The sequence below is a fragment of the Ursus maritimus genome, unplaced genomic scaffold (assembly GCF_017311325.1).
Source record: "Ursus maritimus isolate PB19 unplaced genomic scaffold, ASM1731132v1 scaffold_33, whole genome shotgun sequence".
Classification (NCBI taxonomy): domain Eukaryota; kingdom Metazoa; phylum Chordata; class Mammalia; order Carnivora; family Ursidae; genus Ursus; species Ursus maritimus.
Window position 1 is genome coordinate 25,156,574 of NW_024425897.1, and position 22,540 is coordinate 25,179,113.

At 47.3% G+C, this 22,540-nt stretch overlaps 1 protein-coding gene, 1 long non-coding RNA gene and 5 other non-coding genes across 8 annotated transcripts; 1 reads left to right on the plus strand and 6 right to left on the minus strand.

Annotated features, from left to right (window-relative positions):
* Positions 1-8,366: 8,366 nt before the first annotated feature.
* On the minus strand, positions 8,367-10,551 carry UBC (ubiquitin C). Its single transcript, XM_008688794.2, has 2 exons — positions 10,441-10,551; positions 8,367-9,584 (listed from the first exon to the last, which is right to left on the minus strand). The coding sequence occupies exon 2, from the start codon at positions 9,579-9,581 to the stop codon at positions 8,436-8,438; it is 1,146 nt and encodes a 381-aa protein (XP_008687016.1). The 5' UTR covers positions 9,582-9,584; positions 10,441-10,551; the 3' UTR covers positions 8,367-8,435.
* A 5,483-nt stretch (positions 10,552-16,034) lies between these two features.
* LOC103661120 lies at positions 16,035-19,533 on the minus strand. 2 transcript variants are annotated; one of them, XR_567971.2, is made up of 3 exons: positions 19,110-19,533; positions 18,652-19,002; positions 16,035-16,453 (listed from the first exon to the last, which is right to left on the minus strand). It is a non-coding gene; the product is annotated as an uncharacterized LOC103661120 (long non-coding RNA). The 2 variants fall into 2 exon arrangements; XR_567970.2 differs by lacking the exon at positions 18,652-19,002.
* Positions 16,632-16,703, minus strand: TRNAA-UGC. The gene has a single exon. It is a non-coding gene; the product is annotated as a tRNA-Ala (tRNA).
* Positions 19,055-19,126, minus strand: TRNAD-GUC. The gene has a single exon. It is a non-coding gene; the product is annotated as a tRNA-Asp (tRNA).
* A 79-nt stretch (positions 19,534-19,612) lies between the features above and the next one.
* Positions 19,613-19,685, minus strand: TRNAF-GAA. Its single transcript has one exon. It is a non-coding gene; the product is annotated as a tRNA-Phe (tRNA).
* A 1,770-nt stretch (positions 19,686-21,455) lies between these two features.
* Positions 21,456-21,527, minus strand: TRNAD-GUC. Its single transcript has one exon. It is a non-coding gene; the product is annotated as a tRNA-Asp (tRNA).
* Positions 21,528-21,774: 247 nt separating this feature from the next.
* TRNAA-UGC lies at positions 21,775-21,846 on the plus strand. Its single transcript has one exon. It is a non-coding gene; the product is annotated as a tRNA-Ala (tRNA).
* The last annotated feature ends 694 nt before the right edge of the window (positions 21,847-22,540 follow it).

A 22,540-nucleotide genomic window follows, 5' to 3' on the forward strand; every position in this document is an offset into this window, starting at 1 on the left:
TGTGGAATTTAAGAAACAAAACAGAGGATCATAGGGGAACTGAGGAAAAAATGAAACAAGACGACACCAGAGAGGGAGACAAAGCATGAGAGACTCTTACTCTCAGGAAACAAACTGAGGGTTGCTGGAGCCAAGGGGGGTGGGAGGGACGGGATGGCTGGGTGATGGACATTGGGGAGGTTATATGTTGTGAGTGCTGTGTATTGTGTAAGACTGATGAATCACAGACCTGTACCCCTGAAACAAATAATACATTATATGTTGATTAAAAAAAAAAAAGAACAGATATTTGCTTGATGTCGGAAACACAGGAATGCTGTTATTTTAAAGCTTTCAATATTTTTCTGATTTTTCATTTGGGGCAAACAACTCTTGTTTTGAGAAAACACTTGTGTGAGTGTTTCGACCCAAAGGAAAAGCCAAACTTTTCAAACAAAGTTTGAAGAGCAAGAATCTAGTTTTCCTGCAAATTAATGTCAGCTTTGTCTTTCAGTGTAGGTGGGACTGCATCTTCAGTGTGTGTGGACATTAGATGGTGTCATCAGAGCGCAAGGTAAGTCTCTTTTTTCCTTACACCTGGCCCCAGTGAAGGTGGGGTTTGACTCTAGATTCGGCAGACAGCCAAAAATACCCCTACAGGGCCAAAGAAGGATGTCAGTTCAGGACCAAAGAGAGGGATGGCCTCTCAGAGTGCCCCAGGGGAGGGAAACCACCCATAGAGCATTAATATCTGCAGCATACAACTGTGACTTCTCCACTGTGTGATTTCTTTTTAACACCTCTTCATCTGGGGGCGCCTGGGTGCTCAGTCGTTAAGCATCTGCCTTCGGCTCAGGGCGTGATCCCAGCGTTACAGGATCGAGCCCCACATCAGGCTCCTTCGCTGGAAGCCTGTTTCTTCCTCTCCCACTCCCCCTGCTTGTGTTCCCTCTCTCGCTGGCTGTCTCTATCTCTGTCGAATAAATAAATAAATAAAATATTTAAAAATAATAATAATAATACCTCTTCATCTGACTTGAAGGGAAGGGAAGGGAAGGGCAACAGCCTACACTCAACTATAATAAGGAAAGAAAGAACAGCTGGGCTTCTGAGGCAGCCCAGAGAAAGTCATCCCAGCCCAGAGGAGCTGCGTAGAAGATGGCAGGAAGTCACTGGCAGAATGCCCCAGAGCAGCAGGCTGGCTGTGTGACAAGTGACTATGAGCACAGATTTGTGGAAAGTGTAAGCGTCCCTTAGGAACTTAGGGAGGGGTTTCCTAGAAGCAGTCACACGCATGCAGTATGGACTATCGTCACAGGGGTTTAAAGTAAATGCTGGCCCTTCCTCACTGGCTCACACAGGTGCTGGGGGCCACCTCCCTGATCCCTCCTGCCTACATGACAACTGTTCACTCCCCTGCCATAGTCCAGCCTGATGGGCTTCACCCTTCCATTCCACAGAGCTTGGGTTTTCAACACATTTTAAGATTCATCTGACAGCTTGTAAATATGTCCTACTTGGCAGAACAATCTCTGAGAGATAAATGTGTCCTAACCATTGTTTCCTGTCAAAACCTATATTCTAACTATAAGAAGAAGAACAGCAGTAAGAACAACTAAAAAAATTTTAAAAATAGATTCAGCAGTTTCAACAACAATAAAATGAATGAGCGCATAGCCCCATTCCGGCCAATGAAGGCAAGTCTGCTGTGGGGACTTCCAGGAAAGAGTTTTTTTTTTTTTTTTTTTGCACTCCTAACAAAAGTCACAGAAACAAGACGTCACTTTTTCTACCTCTGGTTGGATCTGTATGTGATGTCTGGAACTGCTCAGCCACCTTGCTGATGACCTCCCCAAAAAAAGACCACGCAGAAGAGGCCAGAGCCCTAGCTCTGAGTGTCTTGTTATAAAAATAATGTATAGCCAAACTATGGAAAGAGCCCAAATGTCCATTGACTGATGAATGGATAAAGATGTGGCACTGGGGCACCTGGGTGGCTCAGCTGGTGAGGCGTCCAACTCTCAGTTTCAGCTCAGGTCATGATCTCAGGGTCATGGGATGGAACCCCGTGTCAAGCTCTGCACTCAGCAGAGTTTGCTTGTCCCTCTCCCTCTGCTCCTCCCCCCACTTGCACTCTCTCTCTCAAATATACAAATAAAATCTTTTTAAAAAAGATGTGATAAGTACATACAATGGAACATTATTCAGCCATCAAAAAGAATGAAATCTTGCCATTTGCAATGGCATGGATGGAACTAGAGTATATTATGCTAAGTGAAATGAGTGAGAGAAAGACAAATACCATACGATCTCGCTCATAGGTGGAATTTAAGAAACAAAACAGATTTTAAAAAAAGAAACAAAACAGATGAACTTATGGGAAGGAAATGGACAGAGAGGGAGGGAGGCAAACCATGAGACTCTTAACAACAAAGAACGAACTTAGGGTTGATGGAGGGAGGTGGGTGAGGGATGAGCTAAATGGGGGATGGGCACTAAGGAGGGCACTTGTTATGATGAGCACTGGGTGTTGTATGTAAGTGATGAATCCTGAATTCTACTCCTGAGACCAATATTGCCCTATATGTTAACTAACTAGAATTTAAATAAAAATGTGGGGCGCCTGAGTGGCACAGCGGTTGAGCGTCTGCCTTCGGCTCAGGGCGTGATCCCGGCGTTATGGGATCGAGCCCCACATCAGGCTCTTCCGCTATGAACCTGCTTCTTCCTCTCCCACTCCCCCTGACTGTGTTCCCTCTCTCGCTGGCTGTCTCTCTGTCGAATGAATGAATAAAATCTTTAAAAAAAAAAAAAAGAATTTAAATAAAAATGTTGGGGCACCTGGGTGGCTCAGCTGGTTAGGCATCTGCCTTCAGCTTGTGTCATGATCTTGGGGTCCTAGAATCGAGCCCCACATCAGGCTCCCGGCTCAGTGGGGAGTCTGCTTCTCCCTCTCCCTCTGCCGCTTCCCCTATTTGTGCTCTCTCTGTCTCTCAAATGAATAAATAAAATCTTTAAAACAAAAACTTGAGAATTTAAATAAAAATGTGAAACTAAATAAATAATAAATATAATGTATTTCTCTATTGTTTAGGCCAGCTGGTTTTCTATTACCAGAAACATGCTGATACAGTAGAGGCTCAATAAAGTTTTAATTAAATGGATACTTACATTTGCTAAAAATAGGATCCCCAATAGTAACTGCTAGTCACATATTATTTTAAAACTATACTTGAACTTCCTCAATTCTTTGGTACGAGTTTGATTAAAAAGTATTTCACCCATTGAATGACAGCAATACTTTCAAACAGTGGTTCCCAACCCTGGCTGCACTTTAGGTCCACTAGGAGAGGTTTCTTTTTTAAAAAAATGCTGATGCCCAGGCCCCCCTCCAGACCAAGCATTTAGTATCTGTTGAAAGCCCCCCCTCCCGCCAGCCCCATCTCTGCACTTGCTTATGCTTGGCATAACCAGCCATGCTGTCTCCTCCTGTTCCTCAAATACACCAAACTCTGCCACTGCCGGGCTCCTGCACTCCCTTATGCTGCCCCACCTTTTGCAAAGCTGCCTCCACTCATCTTCCAGGTCCCACTTATAAAGTCCCCTCCTAGAAAGCCTAACCATCTGATCATAAGTAGGATCCCAAACTTCTCCCATTCAAACTGATCATCTCTGCTGCTGTGTGTAGTTATTATCAAATAAGGGAACAGAGCTATCTCATTTGAATAAAGAACTCTGACACAAAATTAGGAAAAGTAGGGGAAGCCTGGGTGGCTCAGTCAATTAAGCGTCTGCCTTCAGCTCAGGTCATGATCCCAGGGTCCTGGGACCGAGTCCTGCGGGCTCCTTCCTCAGTGAGGAGCCCGCTGCTCCCCCTGCTTGTGCTCTCTCTCTTCTCCCTGGCAAATAAATAAAATCTTTTAAAAAAATTAGGAGGGGGGGTGCCTGGGTGGCTCAGTCATTAAGCGTCTGCCTTTGGCTCAAGGCGTGATCCCAGCATTCTGGGATCGAGCCCCACATCAGGCTCCTCTGCTATGAGCCTGCTTCTTCCTCTCCCACTCCCCCTGCTTGTGTTCCCTCTCGCTGTCTCTCTCTGTCAAATAAATAAAATCTTTTAAAAAAAAATTAGGAGGAGCTAGGAGATTTCAGGAATTTAGATAGTGTCCAGTCAGGACAGTCCAGAAACTTTAGTTAGTGCAACCTTTGAGTTAGGTCTTGACATTGCGCAGGATTTGATTTGTTGAGGTGGGAGTGGTGGTATTTTAGAAAGAGGGAGCAGCTTGAGTGGGAAAAGGTGGAAAATGGAAGGGAGCATATGGAGAAAAGAAGTGGCCAGCAGATAAGGGAGGCAGGGAAGACAGCATTTTGAGGGGTTAGATCTGATGAGATACAGTAATAGAGGGTCTACGTTGGATAATAGCTACATTAGATGTTGTGGAGTAATTCCAACAGGAAGTGGCTGCAGCACTGGAAGGAAAAGGAGAAAGTAAAAGGCATTGGGGCCAGAGGGAGTGGGATAGTAAAAAGCCTCTGTAGGGAGTAAAGGTAAAAGCATAATTTGCTTGTCAACCACAACCGCTTGGGGGCGCTGCAGGCCTCATGACTAAACCAAAACCTGTCCTAGGAGCTCCCTCTTCCGGCAGAAATGAGCACTACACACCGACGCGGCTAATCCTTTACTAAACGGCACTTGCCAAGCTTTAACAATATACCTCTGCGAGGGCCATATTTATAACTTGGCGAGAGTTTTGTTGTGCTTTCAGACAAAATATAAAAAGGAACACTGTTTTAAATAAATGCAAGCTACCTGCTTTTCTAGTTTATTCAAGACTCATCTATGTAAGTGAACCCTCTCATGGCACTGATTCTTGTGCGAAACCAAACTTCAGGGTGCTTTGAGGTTTAAGTCACTCCGTGAAACTGAACAAGTCTAGTATCTGTTCTTTTAATTGACTGAAGACCCCTTAATAACAGAAACGCTTCTTATTCATCACGGTTTCATTATGGTTCCTGTGTTGGAGGCGCCTGTAAATGCTTCACAAGGGATTGTGTTGGCTTGGTGGTTTTATTCTTGAGAAAATGACAAGAGGTACTTTTCCTTCATGCAAGATGAAGAGATATTAGAACTCTTGTCAAAACTATAAAAGATGTAAAGTGAAAAAGCAAGGTACAGGACAGGCTGCAAACAGTATGCTACCTTTTGTAAGAGAGGATATAAATACTGGTTGTTTGCATACGCATAAACTCCGAAAGTACATTGAGAGGGAATGGGGCTGAAGAACCGGGTGGATGGAAGACAGCATGGAGGACATTATATACTATTTTAAACTTCTAAAGATTTTTTTTTGGAATATTTTTATTTAACTAAGAGAGAGAGCATGCACAAGTCGGGGAAGGGGCTGAGGGAGAGGGAGAAGCAGACTCCCCACTGAGCAGGGAGCCAGACACAGAGCTGGATCCCAGGACCTGAGATCATGACCTGAGCCGAAGGCACTCAGCCGAATGGGCCATGCAGGTGCCCCCCTAAAGATTTATTTGAGAAAGTGCAAGCAGGGGGAGGAACAGAGGGAGAGAAACTCAAGCAGACTCCCCAGTGGGCAGGGAACCTGACATGGGGTTCCATTCCACAACCCTGAGATCATGACTTGAGCTGAAATCACAAGTCAAACGCTTAATGGACTGAGCCACCCAGGCGCCCTTATTTTAAACTTTCTATGTATCCAAAACACATGAAGTATTACCTACTCAAAAAATTAAAAATAGAAAAGTATCATGGGACAAATAATTATAAAAATAAGTCCTAAAGAGGATTATCTTTAATTATCCCTAAGAACCTTATTACATAGAAATCTCACATTTATGCCATACTTTTCAAAATACTATTATACAAAAGAGCTGTGCGTAAGCATGTACTTTGCAGCAGCAGTACAACAGCAAAAACCTGGAAACAGATGTCGGTGCACAGGTTAAATCATAGGGCGGCCGTAGAACGGAATAGCAAGAGTACTAAAAAGGAGGTAGATCTAGATACGGTGACATGAAAAGATGTCCATGATTACTCAGCCTAAAAAAGCTGAGAAACCCTGTATTGCCAATGGTCCTATATGTTACATGTACATGCGTATACACATATGTATGTATACAAATAACTATGGTGTATTTATTACATAATATAGGGTTAAAGTCCAAAAAAGCACCAAACCTTAAAAGTAGTTATCACCAGGAAAAAAAGTTAACCTGGGAAATTATGAACTTAGGTGGACTTTATGATACACACACACACACACACACAATGTATATATGTTGTAATTAAAATAAGCAGCAAATATATTCCAAACTTGTTTCTTCCTGGGAGTAAACTTACATGAACTCTCTACATCGATTTTAACGTGTTTGTAGTTTTTCAGAACTTTTCTATTATTTACACTTGTAATTAGCAATTCCTTTCATTAAACTGGACAGGCAGCACTTGACTTCAAAGAACCAAGTGTTCTTCAGGGAATTCCCAATTGAGCATCCCCACCAGGCTGACAGTTTTATTAGACAGTGCTATGATGCTCTTGTGCTCCAATGCCAAGGTCCCTCTAGCTCTGCACAAGGAACTCAGGGTCTCCACCCTAAGAGAAATTCGGCTGTAACAATAGGAACCAGCCCCACGTTCGCAAAACTGTGAGTCACTGAACCTCTTGTACTTGGAACACTTTGTATTTTTTAAGTAATCCCTACACCCAGCATGGGGCTCAAACTCACAAACCTGATGTCAAGAGTTGCAGACTTCACTGAGCCAGCCAGGTACCCCTGGAAGACTTTAAAAGCACTCATTATCACTGATTTAGGAACCATGTGACACCTGTCCTGCAGTGGTCATTTTCAGGACGCTGTTGAGGTCTTCTCTCCAATGCTGGAGCGAGTTTGGAATGAGCATCAGATTTTTTGCGGGTCGCCTTCATGTGGTGACCAGAAGAGCTAGTGGAGTTCCTGAGATTGTTTCTTAACCTGTATGTCAACTTACATGGATGAGTCATGGAAATTAAGTGTCCTACACATTTTGTGTACTTTTTTTTTTTTTTTTTTTTTATTAGAGAGGGACAGCCAGCGAGAGAGGGAACACAAGCAGGGGGAGTGGGAGAGGAAGAAGCAGGCTCACAGCGGAGGAGCCTGATGTGGGGCTCGATCCCGAAACACCAGGATCACGCCCTGAGCCAAAGGCAGACGCTTAACGACTGCACCACCCAGGCGCCCGTGTACTTCTATCAACAAAGTGAAAAACCTCAACAATTAGCCTGACTTACGTATTTCTCAAATGGCATTTTCTAGTTTTATCCCCAAAGCTAAGGATGTGGACTTAAGCTATTTTACTTTTGGGAGACAACACAAAAGTTTCCTGTACACCTGAGGTTGCACATGGATACCCTAAAACTGGGGAAGGGGACAACAGCGGTGCTTTGGGCACAGTCCCTTAATGGTTTTGATGTCTGGGGTACCTACCACCAGGTGTCGACTCCTTACATTCAACCAGCTTCCCTGGACTTCCACCTTTGCTTGTAGTTAGGAAAAGGATTCCTCATGAGCAGCATCTGATGGGGTAAAAGCTACTATAAACTTTCCCAAGTAAAGACAAAGAGACAGTCGCCTCTCCCACCAATTGTTATATACAAATCCTTCATCTATAGTCTTAGGAAATTGAGGATTATCTTGACAACTTATCAATTATGACATTTCTATCAACAATCGTCATTATATAAATAACCACTGAGTCCTAAACTTCTGAGCATAATGCCAGACACACTTTTTAATACACATTACTTGCCATTCTTTTTAAAATATCTGGTAAAACGGCTTTCTGTGCAGTTCAAATCTCAATAGACCTATGTATTAAAACGGGTTCTTCTGTAGATTCCACCACCCCCACCCTCTTTGTAGTATCTCCCTCCTGCTGGCATCCCAGAAACCTTCCCACTCTCAGTTACCTCACAAACCAACCTCAACTTCAGTATTTTTAAAATCAGTAGGTTTATTTTTATTTTTTAAGGTTTTATTTGACAGAGGTAGAGAAGGAACACAAGCAGGGGGAGTGGGAGAGGAAGAAGCAGCCTTCCAGTGGAGGAACCTGATGCGGGGCTCGATCCCAGAACGCCGGGATCACGCCCTGAGCCAAAGCCAGACACTTAACGACTGAACCACCCAGGCGCCCCAAAAAAATCAGTAGGTTTACGAGTATACCTACATGTGAGCTACATACAGAGAATCCTAACTGCAACCTCTGAATTTTTTAAGACATTTCTCACCTTCTGGTTACTAAAATCACTTGATAGACTGAAAACCCTGACCCCCTCACACCCCATCCAAACTAAAAAGAGCACCTCTCCCCATAAAAACTCACACTATTTGGGAATGCAACAACTTTATTGAAAGAAAAGTGCAATGTATTTTGTCAACAGCTTAAAAGGGGGAACTTAGACCCCTCCCCTCAAGCGCAGGACCAAGTGCAGAGTGGACTCCTTCTGGATGTTGTAGTCAGACAGGGTGCGCCCATCTTCCAGCTGTTTCCCGGCAAAGATCAACCTCTGCTGGTCGGGGGGGATGCCTTCCTTGTCCTGGATCTTCGCCTTGACATTCTCGATGGTGTCACTGGGCTCCACCTCCAGGGTGATGGTCTTACCGGTCAGGGTCTTCACGAAGATCTGCATGCCCCCCCTGAGGCGGAGGACCAGGTGCAGAGTGGACTCCTTCTGGATGTTGTAGTCAGACAGGGTGCGCCCATCTTCCAGCTGTTTCCCGGCAAAGATCAACCTCTGCTGGTCGGGGGGGATGCCCTCCTTGTCCTGGATCTTCGCCTTGACATTCTCGATGGTGTCGCTGGGCTCCACCTCCAGGGTGATGGTCTTACCGGTCAGGGTCTTCACGAAGATCTGCATGCCCCCCCTGAGGCGGAGGACCAGGTGCAGAGTGGACTCCTTCTGGATGTTGTAGTCAGACAGGGTGCGCCCATCTTCCAGCTGTTTCCCGGCAAAGATCAACCTCTGCTGGTCGGGGGGGATGCCTTCCTTGTCCTGGATCTTCGCCTTGACATTCTCGATGGTGTCACTGGGCTCCACCTCCAGGGTGATGGTCTTACCTGTCAAGGTCTTCACGAAGATCTGCATGCCCCCCCTGAGGCGGAGGACCAGGTGCAGAGTGGACTCCTTCTGGATGTTGTAGTCAGATAGGGGGGGCCCATCTTCCAGCTGTTTCCCGGCAAAGATCAACCTCTGCTGGTCGGGGGGGATGCCTTCCTTGTCCTGGATCTTCGCCTTGACATTCTCGATGGTGTCACTGGGCTCCACCTCCAGGGTGATGGTCTTACCTGTCAAGGTCTTCACGAAGATCTGCATGCCCCCCCTGAGGCGGAGGACCAGGTGCAGAGTGGACTCCTTCTGGATGTTGTAGTCAGACAGGGTGCGCCCATCTTCCAGCTGTTTCCCAGCAAAGATCAATCTCTGCTGGTCGGGGGGGATGCCCTCCTTGTCCTGGATCTTCGCCTTGACATTTTCAATGGTGTCACTGGGCTCCACCTCCAGGGTGATGGTTTTACCGGTCAAGGTCTTCACGAAGATCTGCATTGTCTGTCACAAAAAAACAAAAAGAACCCAGGAGTGTAGCAGACAACTCACACACAAACAGGATCCTACTGCTAAGTTACTGATCATATTGCCGCGTTTGCCCAAGACTCAAATAAGCCTCGCCTAAGAAAGCTAACCGGAAAAAATAGGACAGGCTCCCTAAGCTCAAATAAGCTCCAAAGCCAACTTTCAGACCCCTACAAGGAGAGAAAAACATGGATACCGGTCAAGTGAAGACGCGGGCCTTACTTATCTTCCCCTCCCACCTCACTGATGTCTGCCCCGGACAATTCCGCAGGGTCTTTCCCGGGCCTAACCCTTGTGTCCCGCGACTGACCGAAGTCAGCTTCATACATAGGACCAGGAGGCCCCACCCCAGATTGTGAGCCGACAAAGGGGTGACATCACGTGACCGGCGGGGCGAGTGGGTCCCGTCCCCTAGAATGGGCGCAGGACGCTGAGTGGCACCCGCACTTAGTGCCCACTCGTTGCGACGAGACGCGGAGCTTGGCGCCAGCGCGGCCGCGGAGCACACGTCGGCTCCCCCACGCACACTGCACAATAAGCCCCGTAAAAGCCTCACGGGCCCGTCGCGCCGTCATCCACTCACAACCATCCCCCTCCCAGGCTTCTCTGCAACCTCACAGCCCGCCTCGCAGCCCAGCTTCTCCCAGCCAGCGATCCGAAGCGGCCGCCATTTTGCTGCGTCCCCCCTCCTCAGAGAACTCCCGCTCCCGCGCCCTGGGCGACTAAAACCTTCCATCGCTGCTCCGCTACCAGCGGGCTGCTCAGCCTCCCGCCTCCCCTGCAGCCACTCGACCACAAGACCCCGGGGCCAGCGTAGCGGCCCACTCCTCACCAAGCGGCTGTGACAGCAGCGCGCGCAGAACAACGACAACTGAACTCCCGGCCTCCACGGAACTGCCTGCGCCACACCCGGCGCCTCCTTATATAGCAATCGGTAGCCCCGCTCCAACGGATCCCTCCGCAGAAACGCCGAGAAGGGACTACTTTTCTCACACTTCAGGCCCTTTGAAGAGAAAACTAGTGCCCCCCCAAACCATCTAAGAGACCCCCCTGAAATGTTTACCTATCAAGGATGGGCTGTAGGGCTGAACCTAGTGAGGAAGGGGCCGCCGTCCTCGGCTCCCGCGCGGAGGGATCAACCTGTTCGTTGAGTGCTACGACCGCGGACGTGGCCGGCGCTCGACCGCGGGGGCGGGGGCGGAGGCGGGGGTGGGGGGAGGAGGGGAATGGGCCCTCGGAAGGCGCGAAAACCCGGCGCTGCGTCTTCCGGGCGTCGGAGCGGGTTGTCCCCGCCGCCCGACCCCGACGCCCCTTCCCCTCAGTCGCAACGGTCCCCGGGGCTCTCGAGACACGCCCTGGACGGAGAGGGTTCAGGCATCGCGCGCCACTCGCCCCTCCGCGAACTCAGGGGTCTTCATGCCGGGGCACGCGCAGACTCCGTCCCCTCCCCCACTGCCCCCCCCCCCGCTATGGTGGCCCTCCCATCCCCCCTGCGCGGGCGCGCGGACAGGACGGATGACTCGACAAGATCGCGGCGCGGGGGTCGGACGCGGGCAGGTCTGGGTCTCCAGCCCGCGCTCCGGGAGCGCGGGAGCAAGCCCCCGGCGCCCCTCTGGGGAGTGCCAGTGGGCTGGCCACGCCGAAGTCTGAAAAGAGGAGCAGGAACCCCAGAGGCTTTGTCCGCCTACTCGAGGGGCATCTGGAAGCCGAGCGAACTTTCTAGATTGTTCTTTGGCCTTCCTGTTTCATCTGCGCCAGATTGGGTTCGAGAAGACTGTACTTGAATACAACACGGAGGCGTCCCGTCTTTATTCCTATTGATATTCGGTGGAGCTCAGTAATCCAACCTAGTTAGGCCTGAGGTTTCAAACACACTAATTGAATCCCTGTCCTGTACATTTGTTGGGGGGGGGGGCACAATTTAATATCCCAAATATAAAATTTAATTCTACGGCAAAGTTCCAATTGAATAAAAGAAGAGAAAACGATTGCCTGCCAGGTATTTTCCGTTTTTACCACCACCCATTTTGTGATTTCTAAGTCATTTCTTCAACGTCTTTTTAAAGTGTTTTTAAACTATATGAATATAAAAAAGATAAAATATACGAATATGGTGAGAAGTTAGGTTTTTGGAAATTTACGGTGAAAAGTTTCCCTCACATGCTCAATTCCCCAGCCACTGACCCTTCTGGACTCTTCTAGAAATATTCCCATTTCTACAATATAGGGGGTGGGGAAGATATTTTAATTTCCATCCTCAAAGCCTTCAAAGAAAAAAGAAGGAAAATTGACTTAAAAATGTTCTGCCATTAAAAAAAGACTCATTCTGGTTTTAAATTATGAACATTGTATTATTTAAACTTTCTTAAAATGTGAATCAAAACAAAACTGCTATGTATTTTCTTTGGTGATCCGTGTATGTAGGTATTTTTGAAAAAAGGTCTGAGGAAGTTTCAAAATAGACTTTAGTCTGCAATTCTTAACATTTTTCAAAGAGAATGAATTTGTTACTGGGAAATTTAAATGAATAATAAAAACAAAATGTCATTTTTCAGGTTATCAGGAGACCCCAATAACTTCCAATCCAGATTTTTGTGAAGGTTATTTCTGTAAAGAGGTTTTAAAGGAACAAAACATGGAGGTTCTTTATAGGGGAACTTCTCCCCAGATTTCAGGCAGAAGTTTCAGAGAACCAGAACGCCAAGGTTCTTTCTAAGGTGACGAGGCTTAGCTTCATACCACACCCTGCCCGCTTTTGGCTGTGGCTTTTGCTGCCGGCCTCATGATTCATGTTCTTTAAAGGCTGAGTCACGAGCTTTGTGACATAGCTTTTTCCAGAGTCCGAAAGGTACAGAGAAAAACAGGGTTGATTTCAGAGGCGGGGGAGGGAGAGGAGGAATAAGAGGAGGAAGGAGGGAGAGGCTCAGAGGGTGGGAAGTGGGTCCAGGATTATCTTCAAGGAGAAAACATTCTTATAAGATGAGAACACTGATGTTGTCCCCAGCAGGGAAAACAAAAAATGCTCTGAAACATCCCTGCATTCCTAAGTCCAACAATGGGTTGTGTGAGAGCAAATAGAAGTAAACATTTGTCCAAGAGCACTAAGGTGACAGGGAGGGGAAAAGAAAGTGAGACAAGTGGCCGTGGTCTTTCTCTAGAACAGTGATTCTCAACCAAGGAGTGACTTGGCCCCTCAGTGGACTTTGGCAATGTCTGGAGACCATTTTTGGTTGTCCCAGCTGTGGTGTTAGTGGGGAGGAGGAAGTGCCATTGGCATTTGGTAATAGAGGCCTGAGATGCTGTTGCACATCCCCGACGACACAATCACCCAGCCCCAAATGTCGGCAACGCCAAGGAGGTTGAGAAACCCAGCCCTACAGAGGAATTTTGTTGTCCTCGTTACAGCTGCTTTTCTATTTGCTGAGAAGGCCTCCCAAAACCTACATGTCCCACTTGGACCCAGGAATTGGGTATCAAGTCACGTCCCTGAAACCTAAAATCCCCTGACCTAGAATGTAATGTGCTAGAATGTGCGAGATGCAGGGTGAGTCACTGGATCCATTTTCAGTTCCTTCCACCCACAGATCCGGCCTTTGCAAGCGCCCCAGAAGAGACTGCCTCAGAGCCGGCACCAACGGAAGAGTGACAGAGGCCCAGCAACACGGCGGGATTGGCGGGCAGCAGTGAGCACGTGATGGGCTGAGCTCACAAAGGGCCTGGGTGTCGGGCTGCTGTGGGGGTGTGGGGGGGGCTGGTGGACTGGTTCCTGTTTGTCTGCCTGCCTTTCTTCCTTCCCTAAAGAATTTGGTTCCCCTGAAGGTCACTACCATGTATGGGACTTAACTCAGCATCATGAGAAAGTCCAAGAGCCAATGATCTGCAAACGTTCCCCGCCCCCCCGCCCAAGAGAAAGAGTGAAATCAAGAGCTGGCTGGGAAACATTTGCCTTGCTTTGTCATTGGTTATATAACCATAAAAGGTAGTCAAAGGTATCTGCAGCTTAGGGGGCAAAGAAAGCCCAAGGGACTCTTCTTTTTCCTGTTTACGTGAGTGCATTTGCATTGTGTAGCAGGGCCCAGGCTGCTCCAGTGTAAAAATAACCAGATAACCGGTTTCATCCCCCACCAGGCAGAAAATCAGACTTCAGTTCCAGTCCCCAAATTTGCCTCCTTCAGGAAGATTGAGAAGTAAGCTAGTCTACAGGGGATTGGTTTTGTTCTTAATTCGTTGTTTTTAAGTTATGGCACAATATACGCATAACAAAATTTACCATCTTAACCATTTTTAAGCCTACAGTTCAGTCGTGTTAGGTATACTGTGGGGGGAGGGGGATAATTTTCCCTTTACCCTCAGTTCTTAGCTAAGACCTCTGTAATGAAAGACAGATTAACAAGAGAGAGAGAGGGGGAAAAAAAAGCCGAGAAGTTTATGAACATGTATAGTTCATGTAAACATGGGAAATACCCAGAGGAAAATGAATAACTCAGAGGTGGTTTTAGAATTTAGGCTTAAAGACCATCTTAATAGAGAAAGAGAAGGGGGATACAGGCCTTTCAGTGGGGAGTAAATGTTTTTAGGGAAGATGAATAGAATAGATGGGAGGTAGGATAGTTTGTGACAGTTTAGTGTCTTACTGACATGGGAAACAAAGGCAGAAGAAAAATTATTAAATTTCTTTACTACCTACAGCCCATTGACGAGTCCTTGAAACAGGCAGAGTGACCTTCCTCTAGGGACTCAACAGCCTCGATGTTACTACTTTGCTAAGGGCAAAGGACCATCCTAGCCCGACCCCCAGGATGCTGTGAGTCTACTTTAACATATAAAAATTCCTTTAGAAATTTCCTTTATCTCTAAGTCCCCAAGATACATGTTGGCAATCATCCCCCAAGCATATGACCCACTGATATACATACATCTGAGGGGTCTCATGACTCAGGTTTTATTAAACAGTAATAAATGACCTTTTCCCAACACTAGCTAGCCCCCTCAAGGTCCTGGAAACCTTGCTTCCAAATTCCTTAGAGACTTATGCTGTCCTTAACCCCCTCCCAGCTTGAAAGTATACAACGGGTCACTCCTCATGACCCCAGTGCAGCTCTTTCTCCCCACTGGTCCTGTCCCTGTGCTTGAATAAAATCACCTTTTTGCACCAAAGATGTCTCAAAAATTCGTTCTTGGCCGTTGGCTTTGAACCCTAACGTCTTTCCTACAGCATTACTTCTAGTCTCCTGTCTTGTGACAGGAGCCAGCCTTCCTTGGTTGGTGAAACTCCAGAGAGGGGGTCTACAATGGCTGAGCCCATTGGAAGGATCTGCGTTTAGGACGTAAGGAGAGTTCACAGACAGCCTCTTGCCCTATCTGCTATTTTTCAAGTAATTTCAGCTCAAAGTAATATCAAAGTGGTATATTTGGTGCTGTCATATCCTGCTACCCTCAATATTCATATTGTTCTGCAACCGTCACCAACACCCATCTCCAGAATTCTTTCATCTTGCAAACTTGACCCTCTGTGCCCATTAAAAAAAGCTCTCTGGGGGAGGGGGCACCTGGGTGGCTCAGTAGGTTAAGCGTCTGCCTCTGGCTCAGGTCATGATCCCAGGGTCCTGAGAGAGAGCCCCTCTCCCTCTGCTGGACTCTTGATCTTGGCTCAGGCTGTGATCCAGGGGTCCTGGAATCAAGCCCCAAAGCGGGCTGTACAATCAGCATGGAGTCGGCTCGAGATCCTCTCTCTTTCTCTCTCTCTCTCTCTCAAATAAATAAATAAATAAATAAAATCTTAAAAAAAAAAAATTTCCCCATTTCCCCTTGCCCCAGTGCCTGGCATCCACTCTCTCTTCTACTTTCTGTCTCTCTGAATTTGACTACTCTAGTGATGTCATATAATAAGTTTTGTTTTTTTAAGTGTAAAATAAAATGTAATAGTTGAAAAAGACATATTTTTCAAAGATTCACTACCTCTTTTCTAGGCAGCTACATTCCCCAACACACCCCATGGTATTTTTTTTCCTTGTCAGTGTGCTATTAGAAATATTTAATTATAAGATACAAAGTAAAAACAGAAGCATATAGTTAGTTTTGGGTGAGGCCTGATAACTTTAGAAATTACCTCGACATTTTGTTCCCTTAAAACCTGGTTGACATTTGGAGAGAAATAACCTTCACAGAAGCTCATTCGCAACAGGAGCTGTCACCAAAACGCCACCACCCAGCGGGTGAGTCATCTCACAAATTTCAGTTTCATCTCAAAAGGGAACGCTGTGCAGAGAGTCACATCCCTCCAGATCTAAGATGAGAAGTTTTTATGCTTTCAAATATGAGGTCAAGTCACATGAGAAACAGGATTTGATGGGTGAGGAATTCATTATTACTGCAGGCAAAGAACTGAACCCGCAGAATGCAACAGAATCTCTTCTTTCAATAAAATACATCTTTGATCTTTAATGATAAAATACAAATCGTGTATAAATATAAACGTGAACAGTATGTGCATCAAAGCCATTCATTCATTCATTCATTCATTCATTCATTCGATTTGTGACCTGTCACTGATGCAGGAAGCAAAATCCTGCCTGCCAGGAATGCTGGTTTCCTTTTGGGTCACTCCCAAACTGGTTGGTTATTAACAGCACAAATAAAGGGCAAGGGCCAACACAGTCAGACTTTCCATACTTGCCCTCTGATGGCGAGGAATCAGTCACGAGTGCTGGGGGCCTTTCACTGCAGTCACAATACCAGGAACAGGTCCGTGACTTCCCCAGTTGATCTTCCTCACCCGGGCTGTGGTTTTAGTCATCAGATGATCTTCGCCTTTACATTTTTCTGCTAACAGCTCCCCTTAGCCTCTGCCAACAAAAGTACATCAGGAGTGTTACGGGTTTCAGAAACGGAGGATCGCGCCTATCGTGAAAATCCCACCTCCAAGGAGTGACTGGAGGAGTGATAATCACATATATGTCGCTTTAACGATGAAGAACAGGAGCAGAAAATAAGAATCAGAAAAAACAAATGAAAAAAACGTGGTGGAGATGCCGGGGATCGAACCCGGGACCTCATACATGCAAAGCATGCGCTCTACCACTGAGCTACATCCCCCTCCCCTTTTGCTTTGCTTTCCGAAATTCTTTGCTATACTCGATACTTAGAAGATTTTGTTTTCTTGTTTTCCTGAATTAAAATTTTGTATAATTAAATGTGTGTTGGGGTCTAGGATAAGCAAACCAACATAAATCTTTCCAAATAGGCCTGTTCTGTATAGCCTTACAGCTGAAACTCTAGCTGATATCAGGACTACGGAGCAAAGGCAAATGGACCTATTTTTAATGTTGCTCATCACAGAAAAGAAGGGAAGGAAAATGAGTTTCTTTCCAATAAACAAGGGTGTTGCCCTGATTGCACCTCCATCCAGAAATGTCTGGTTCCCTGTCCTCTAAAGCCATTCCAGGGTGAAACAAGTCATGGGGACTAAGGAGCGCCCCTGTCAGGATGAGCACTGGGTGGTGTATGGAAGTGTTGAATCTCTGTATCGTACACCTGACGCTAATATAACACTGTAAGTTAACTAACTGGAATTCAAAAACTTAATTAAAAAAATCCCGACCTTCAGTATGTTTGAGGTTTGCAGACCTGCCCCCCCAACTCTTCTTATATAAAAATAAGCAAATTAAAAAGAAACAGATCCAGCTCCAGAATCATGGCTTTGAGGGAGGGATCGCTTTGCACAGCCCACTGAAAAGAACCCTTTTTAACCGTCACTTCGCACAGTTGTGCAGAGTGCTTAGGAAGCACCGCAGGGGAGAGAATATGTTGCGTCCTCCAAGTCCTCAGGGGGCCACTCCGGGGTGAAGGAACGGCGAAGGCAAGGAGAGGGCAGGAAGCGGGGGTGTCACCTCTTTCCACCAGCACTTGAGATTTCCTGGCAGGAAACAAGTCACTTACTCTGATGGGGAGAACACACCCCGACCTGTCCTGCCACCTCGGTCCCCCAGTCAGCTCCCTTACAGCCCGCTGATGCCTGACACCCTTCTGGGGTAAAGGCCTCACTGAGCTGGAGCCCAGGACACCAGACGCGCATCTGTGATTTCACATCCTTACCTCTGTGGGCCTCGTTCATAAAATAGCCATCTGAGGAGTGCCTACTCCCCCGGAGGGGTGAGGCCATTGAACAGCTATGCACAGAACGTGTAGAACGGCGCCTGGTTCAAGGTCTGGCCGGAGCGTGGCTTCCCAGGGTGGTAAATGCTGTTGTTATTATGCGCACTCTGGTGGGGAGAGACCTTGGCCCAGCTCGGGGTGATGGCACCATAGGTGGTGTTTTGGACGTGGTTTGGGAGCGAGCTAAGGGATTGCGTTCGGTTCAGCAGGTGCCCCTGATTACTCTCTTGCCACACTACTCTGCTCAAGACAAACCCGATTGTGTTTCCTCTCTGCAGAAAACCCTAAAGTCGAATCCAAACTCCTTAGTCTGGCCTTTAAGGCACTCTGATCCACTTCTCTGACCTCATCCCTTCCTTCTCTCCCCCTCCTTTGGGCACACCTGCCTCCTTGCTGTTCTGCAGGAATACGCCCTCCTTTGCACCTCAGGGACTTTGCACTCGCCCTTTCCTCTGCCAGCAGGGGTGCTCCTAGAATCTCCTGGTGAGTGGCTCCTTCTCATTATCCACGACTTTAGTAGGACCTTCCTGGACACCTCACTAATCGGGCCTGCCCATTCTTACACACTCCCTAGTACACCCTCCCATTTGTTTTTTCTTTTCACAGCATTTACCACCCTGGGAGCCTGTTTTTATAGTATTTGTTTATTGTCTGTGCCAGAAGGGGCCGGTCCACTTCTGTTCCTGCTACAGCCTCAGTGCCTAGAACAGTGCCTGGCACCTAATAAGTGTTTGGTAAATATTTGCAGAATGAATGTGGGGAAAAAACAAAGACAAAACCCCAGACAAACAAATGAAAGAGTAGGAGCCCGAGAAGGCTGATAGCTACTCAGGAAGGAGTCTGCAAAGGAGTTAAGACAAGAAGACGTTTCAGTGTAGCATCCCCCTACCTTCTGTCTCAAATCCATAAGCTATTTTTAAGGGCCAGCCTGGGCCCTGAGCAAGATACGAAAGGATGGAATTATTTGCAGCAAAAGGAGCATTTCCTGGCCTTGGAAGTTGGCAGTCTTGTTCGGGGACAGCACCGTCCAAACCGACCACTTCACAGCCACTGTGGGCTTGCAGGAGGTGGGAAATACCGCCGCACTGCGAGAAGTTGGTCTTTCCCGTAACCATGTGACACTAGGAAACTGGACCTTGATGGCCACCAGGCCCTCCAGGCCCTCCAGGCCGAATCCCGCCGGCCAGTCAAGTTGATTTTCCCAGAGTAAGGAGTTTCTACAAAAGTGGAAGAATTTGGTCTGGGAGAGAAATGGGAAATATATGAATGGAGGATAAAAGGTACTTCGTAGCCTCCCCGTCGGGGAATCGAACCCCGGTCTCCCGCGTGACAGGCGGGGATACTCACCACTATACTAACGAGGACCAGCTCCGTCTCGAGCCCTTCAGGTACTCTTTTTAAGGCACATTCAAGTTCCGCTGCGTACGAACACACATCAAAGGGCTTCACGTTTTATTCTTTTTTCTTCAAAACCGAAAAACAAAAGTCCCCCTCGATTTAACTTCATCTTAGCGAGCCTGTTCCTGGCTCCATCCTTGATTCAGTCGCCAGGATTCGGGGAGCAGAAATTAATAAACAGGAAGCCAAAATTAACGAGCAGATATCAGCAAACATGTCACAGAGATTAATACGCGTTTACAAAATGGGAGAAAAGGAGTCAAGAAAAACACAGCCTTGTTGGAGTTCCCTGGATTGCCAAAAAGTTTCCCTCCGCTCCGGTTTCCCATGGATACCGCTCCGAGCTTTTTTAAATAAACTGAAACCCATTAACTGATTGGAAAGAATTGACTACGTCTCTTCCGGCGTTGTATTTTTTTAGCCCCCTTTCATCTGGGGGAAAAAAACGGAACTGCCGAAACCCGGGATCGAACCAGGGACCTTTAGATCTTCAGTCTAACGCTCTCCCAACTGAGCTATTTCGGCTGCTGGTGTTGCTGCGCTCTGCTTCGCTCCTCCTGGTGGTACTGCCAGCCCTGCGTCCTCCGCCGGGGGCGGGGGGGCGGTTGATGCAGGAGCGCAGAACCAGCAGGGACCCACGCCTGCCAGGCTCGCTGGCACCTACTCCTTCTCGTCCTTCAGGGTCACCTCCTCCCAGACGAACTCCCCGATCACGCCTCCCAACACGACCCCAGCCCCTTACTGCTTACTGTTAGCTTAGGTATTGTTTTCCCTTGTCCGTTCTCTGTCTCCCCAGCTAAAATGACCGACCCCTGAGGGTCAATTCTGTATCCTTCAAAGTCTAGAACGGTGCCTGGCACGTAGGAGGTGCTTAATAAATATCCGTTGAGTTAATGAACAAGTGAATGAACAAGTGAACGAACAAGTGAACGAACAAGTGAACGAACTGTACCTGGCTCAGAACTCCACTTTCTCAAGCCCCTTCCTTGTGATAGGAACAAGGTCACCCTTTGGGTGTAACTCCTCAAGCAGCCTAAGGTGTGACAGGGATGCTGACCAGCCAAGGCGTGTGGAGGACACAGTGGCCGGATTGTGACTTTCCTTGGGGGCAGTGAGTGACTCAGATCTGGCCTCCAGCATGGCCGCCAGATCCACGGCAACTGCTCAGCTTCAAGGCATGAAGGAATCAACAGGCTGGCGTCCAGGATTGGCGCTCTCTGCTTCCCCACCTTTTGGGAAATGGAGGGGGAGTGATGTCTGGAGAGCTTGTGGAGTGGGGAGGCTTCATGATGTGAAGTCATTTAATAAGTGTTTGCTAAGCTCCTAATGACCCTCTGGCCCAGCCACAAACACACTGACCAGATATTCAGTATAATAACAATGCTAAGAAGCGAAATAAACCGAGGTTGTTCGTATGTAGGCTTTTTCTTTTGCATCCTTTCCTAAAGGCAAAATTTCATGCATGGGATCAAGTGAGATGGCGGAATACACAGCTTTCCAGGCGCTTTCTGAATGGGTTGAAGCCATTTACACTCCCACCCGCCCTTTCCATTCCTTTCTTCCCCAAACAAGTCTTGATCTTTTGCTAAGTAAGATTTTTTTAAAATTGAGGTGATATTCACAAAATATAAAAATAACCATTTCAAAGTAAATAATTTGGTGGCATTCAGTATAGTCACAATGCCGTGCAACGCCTACCCCTGTAGTTCTTTAAAAACCATTCTTTAGAAACCATTTAAGTGTATCCGTAAGCAAAAATCGAGTACGGAAGTAAAATCAGTAAAATCAGTAAAAATCGAGTAAGGAAGAAAGGAAGGAAAGAAGAGAAAAAGGAAGGGAGGGAGGAAAGGAAGAAAGGGAGGGAGGGAGAAAAATAAAATTCAGACAGTGCAAAGAATGGACGGTGAGAGTCGTTCCCACCTAAGCTAGTCCTCACTTCCGGAGGTAACCAGCGGCCCGAGCAGACTGTGAATGATGCAACCTTGGGCAAGTTTCAGAGCTGCTCTCTGCCTGCGCTTCCTCACGTGCCTAACAGGACCAGATAGCCCCTGCCCCCTCACAGGAGTGCACACCTGTAAAGGGCGTATCATTACCGCCCGCTGCATGGTGAGAGCTATATAATTGTAATCTACCGTTGCTACTGTGAGGCCCATCAGAACCGGAAGACACTCACAATATACACATATTTTATACTTAGGAGGCAATCTCTTGAGTACCCTCCGCATAAGCCGCTTCTGTAACGCCTAAGAGGGAATGTCAGGAAAACCCGTTGTAATGTTAAAACGATTGCCTAGTCTCCCCGTCGGGGAATCGAACCCCGGTCTCCCGCGTGACAGGCGGGGATACTCACCACTATACTAACGAGGACGAACCATGCTGGGGCCTTTCTGGTTCGCTTCATATAGACATAGCGCTCTCCGGCCACCGCACCTGTCCGCTCCTGCCTGGGCTTTTGCAGGTGAAGCGCCCGGCGCCCCTGGCCGGTGGGCTTCTAGGGCGCAAAGAGGCCTCTGGGGATCGAAGATACTGAACCTCCGGGAAGGAAGAAACGTGCAAAAGGGATGAAGATGCGGATTCTGATATCCCTATTCCCAGAAAGCCGAGCTCGCAACAAGGGGATGTAGCTCAGTGGTAGAGCGCATGCTTTGCATGTATGAGGCCCCGGGTTCAATCCCCGGCATCTCCACTTTTTAACTTTTTTTTTTTTTTTTTTTTGCTTAAAATCGCACCAGGGGAGGGCAAAGCAGGGAGGAGGACCCAGATGCTACCAATTACTGGGTCTCAGAAATGAGCTCCCATGGACAGGGCAGCGCTAGGAAACGTCCCTGGCCTGGTCCCATATGCGGATGCTCGGGTAACTCCCCCCCTCTTGGAGAGTCCGGTTCAACAGTCAGAGGTGGGCCCAGTAATCTGCGTTTTTACACTCCTAGTTATTCGAGCCGTTAGGCAGTGATTTCTTTTCCCTTTCCTCTTTAAATTTTAGTTAACATACAGTGCAATATTGGCTTCAGAAGTAGAATTCAGTGATTTATCACTTACATTTAGCACCCAATGCTCATCATAAAGTGTGCCCTCCTAAATGCCCATTCCCCGTCTACCCCATCCCCCACCCACCTCCCTCCATCTACCGTGTTTGTTCTCTATTGTTAAGAATCTCTTCTGGTTTGTTTCCCTCTCTCCTTCCCACCGTTCCCATATGTTCATCCGTTTTCTTTCTTAAATTCCACGTATGAGTGAGATCATGTGGTATTTGTCTTTCTCTGACTTATTTCACTTAACATAATACACTCTATCTCCATCCATGTCGTTGCAAATGGCAAGACTTCATTCTTTTTGATGGCTGAGCAATATTCCATTGTATATACACATCTTCTTTATCC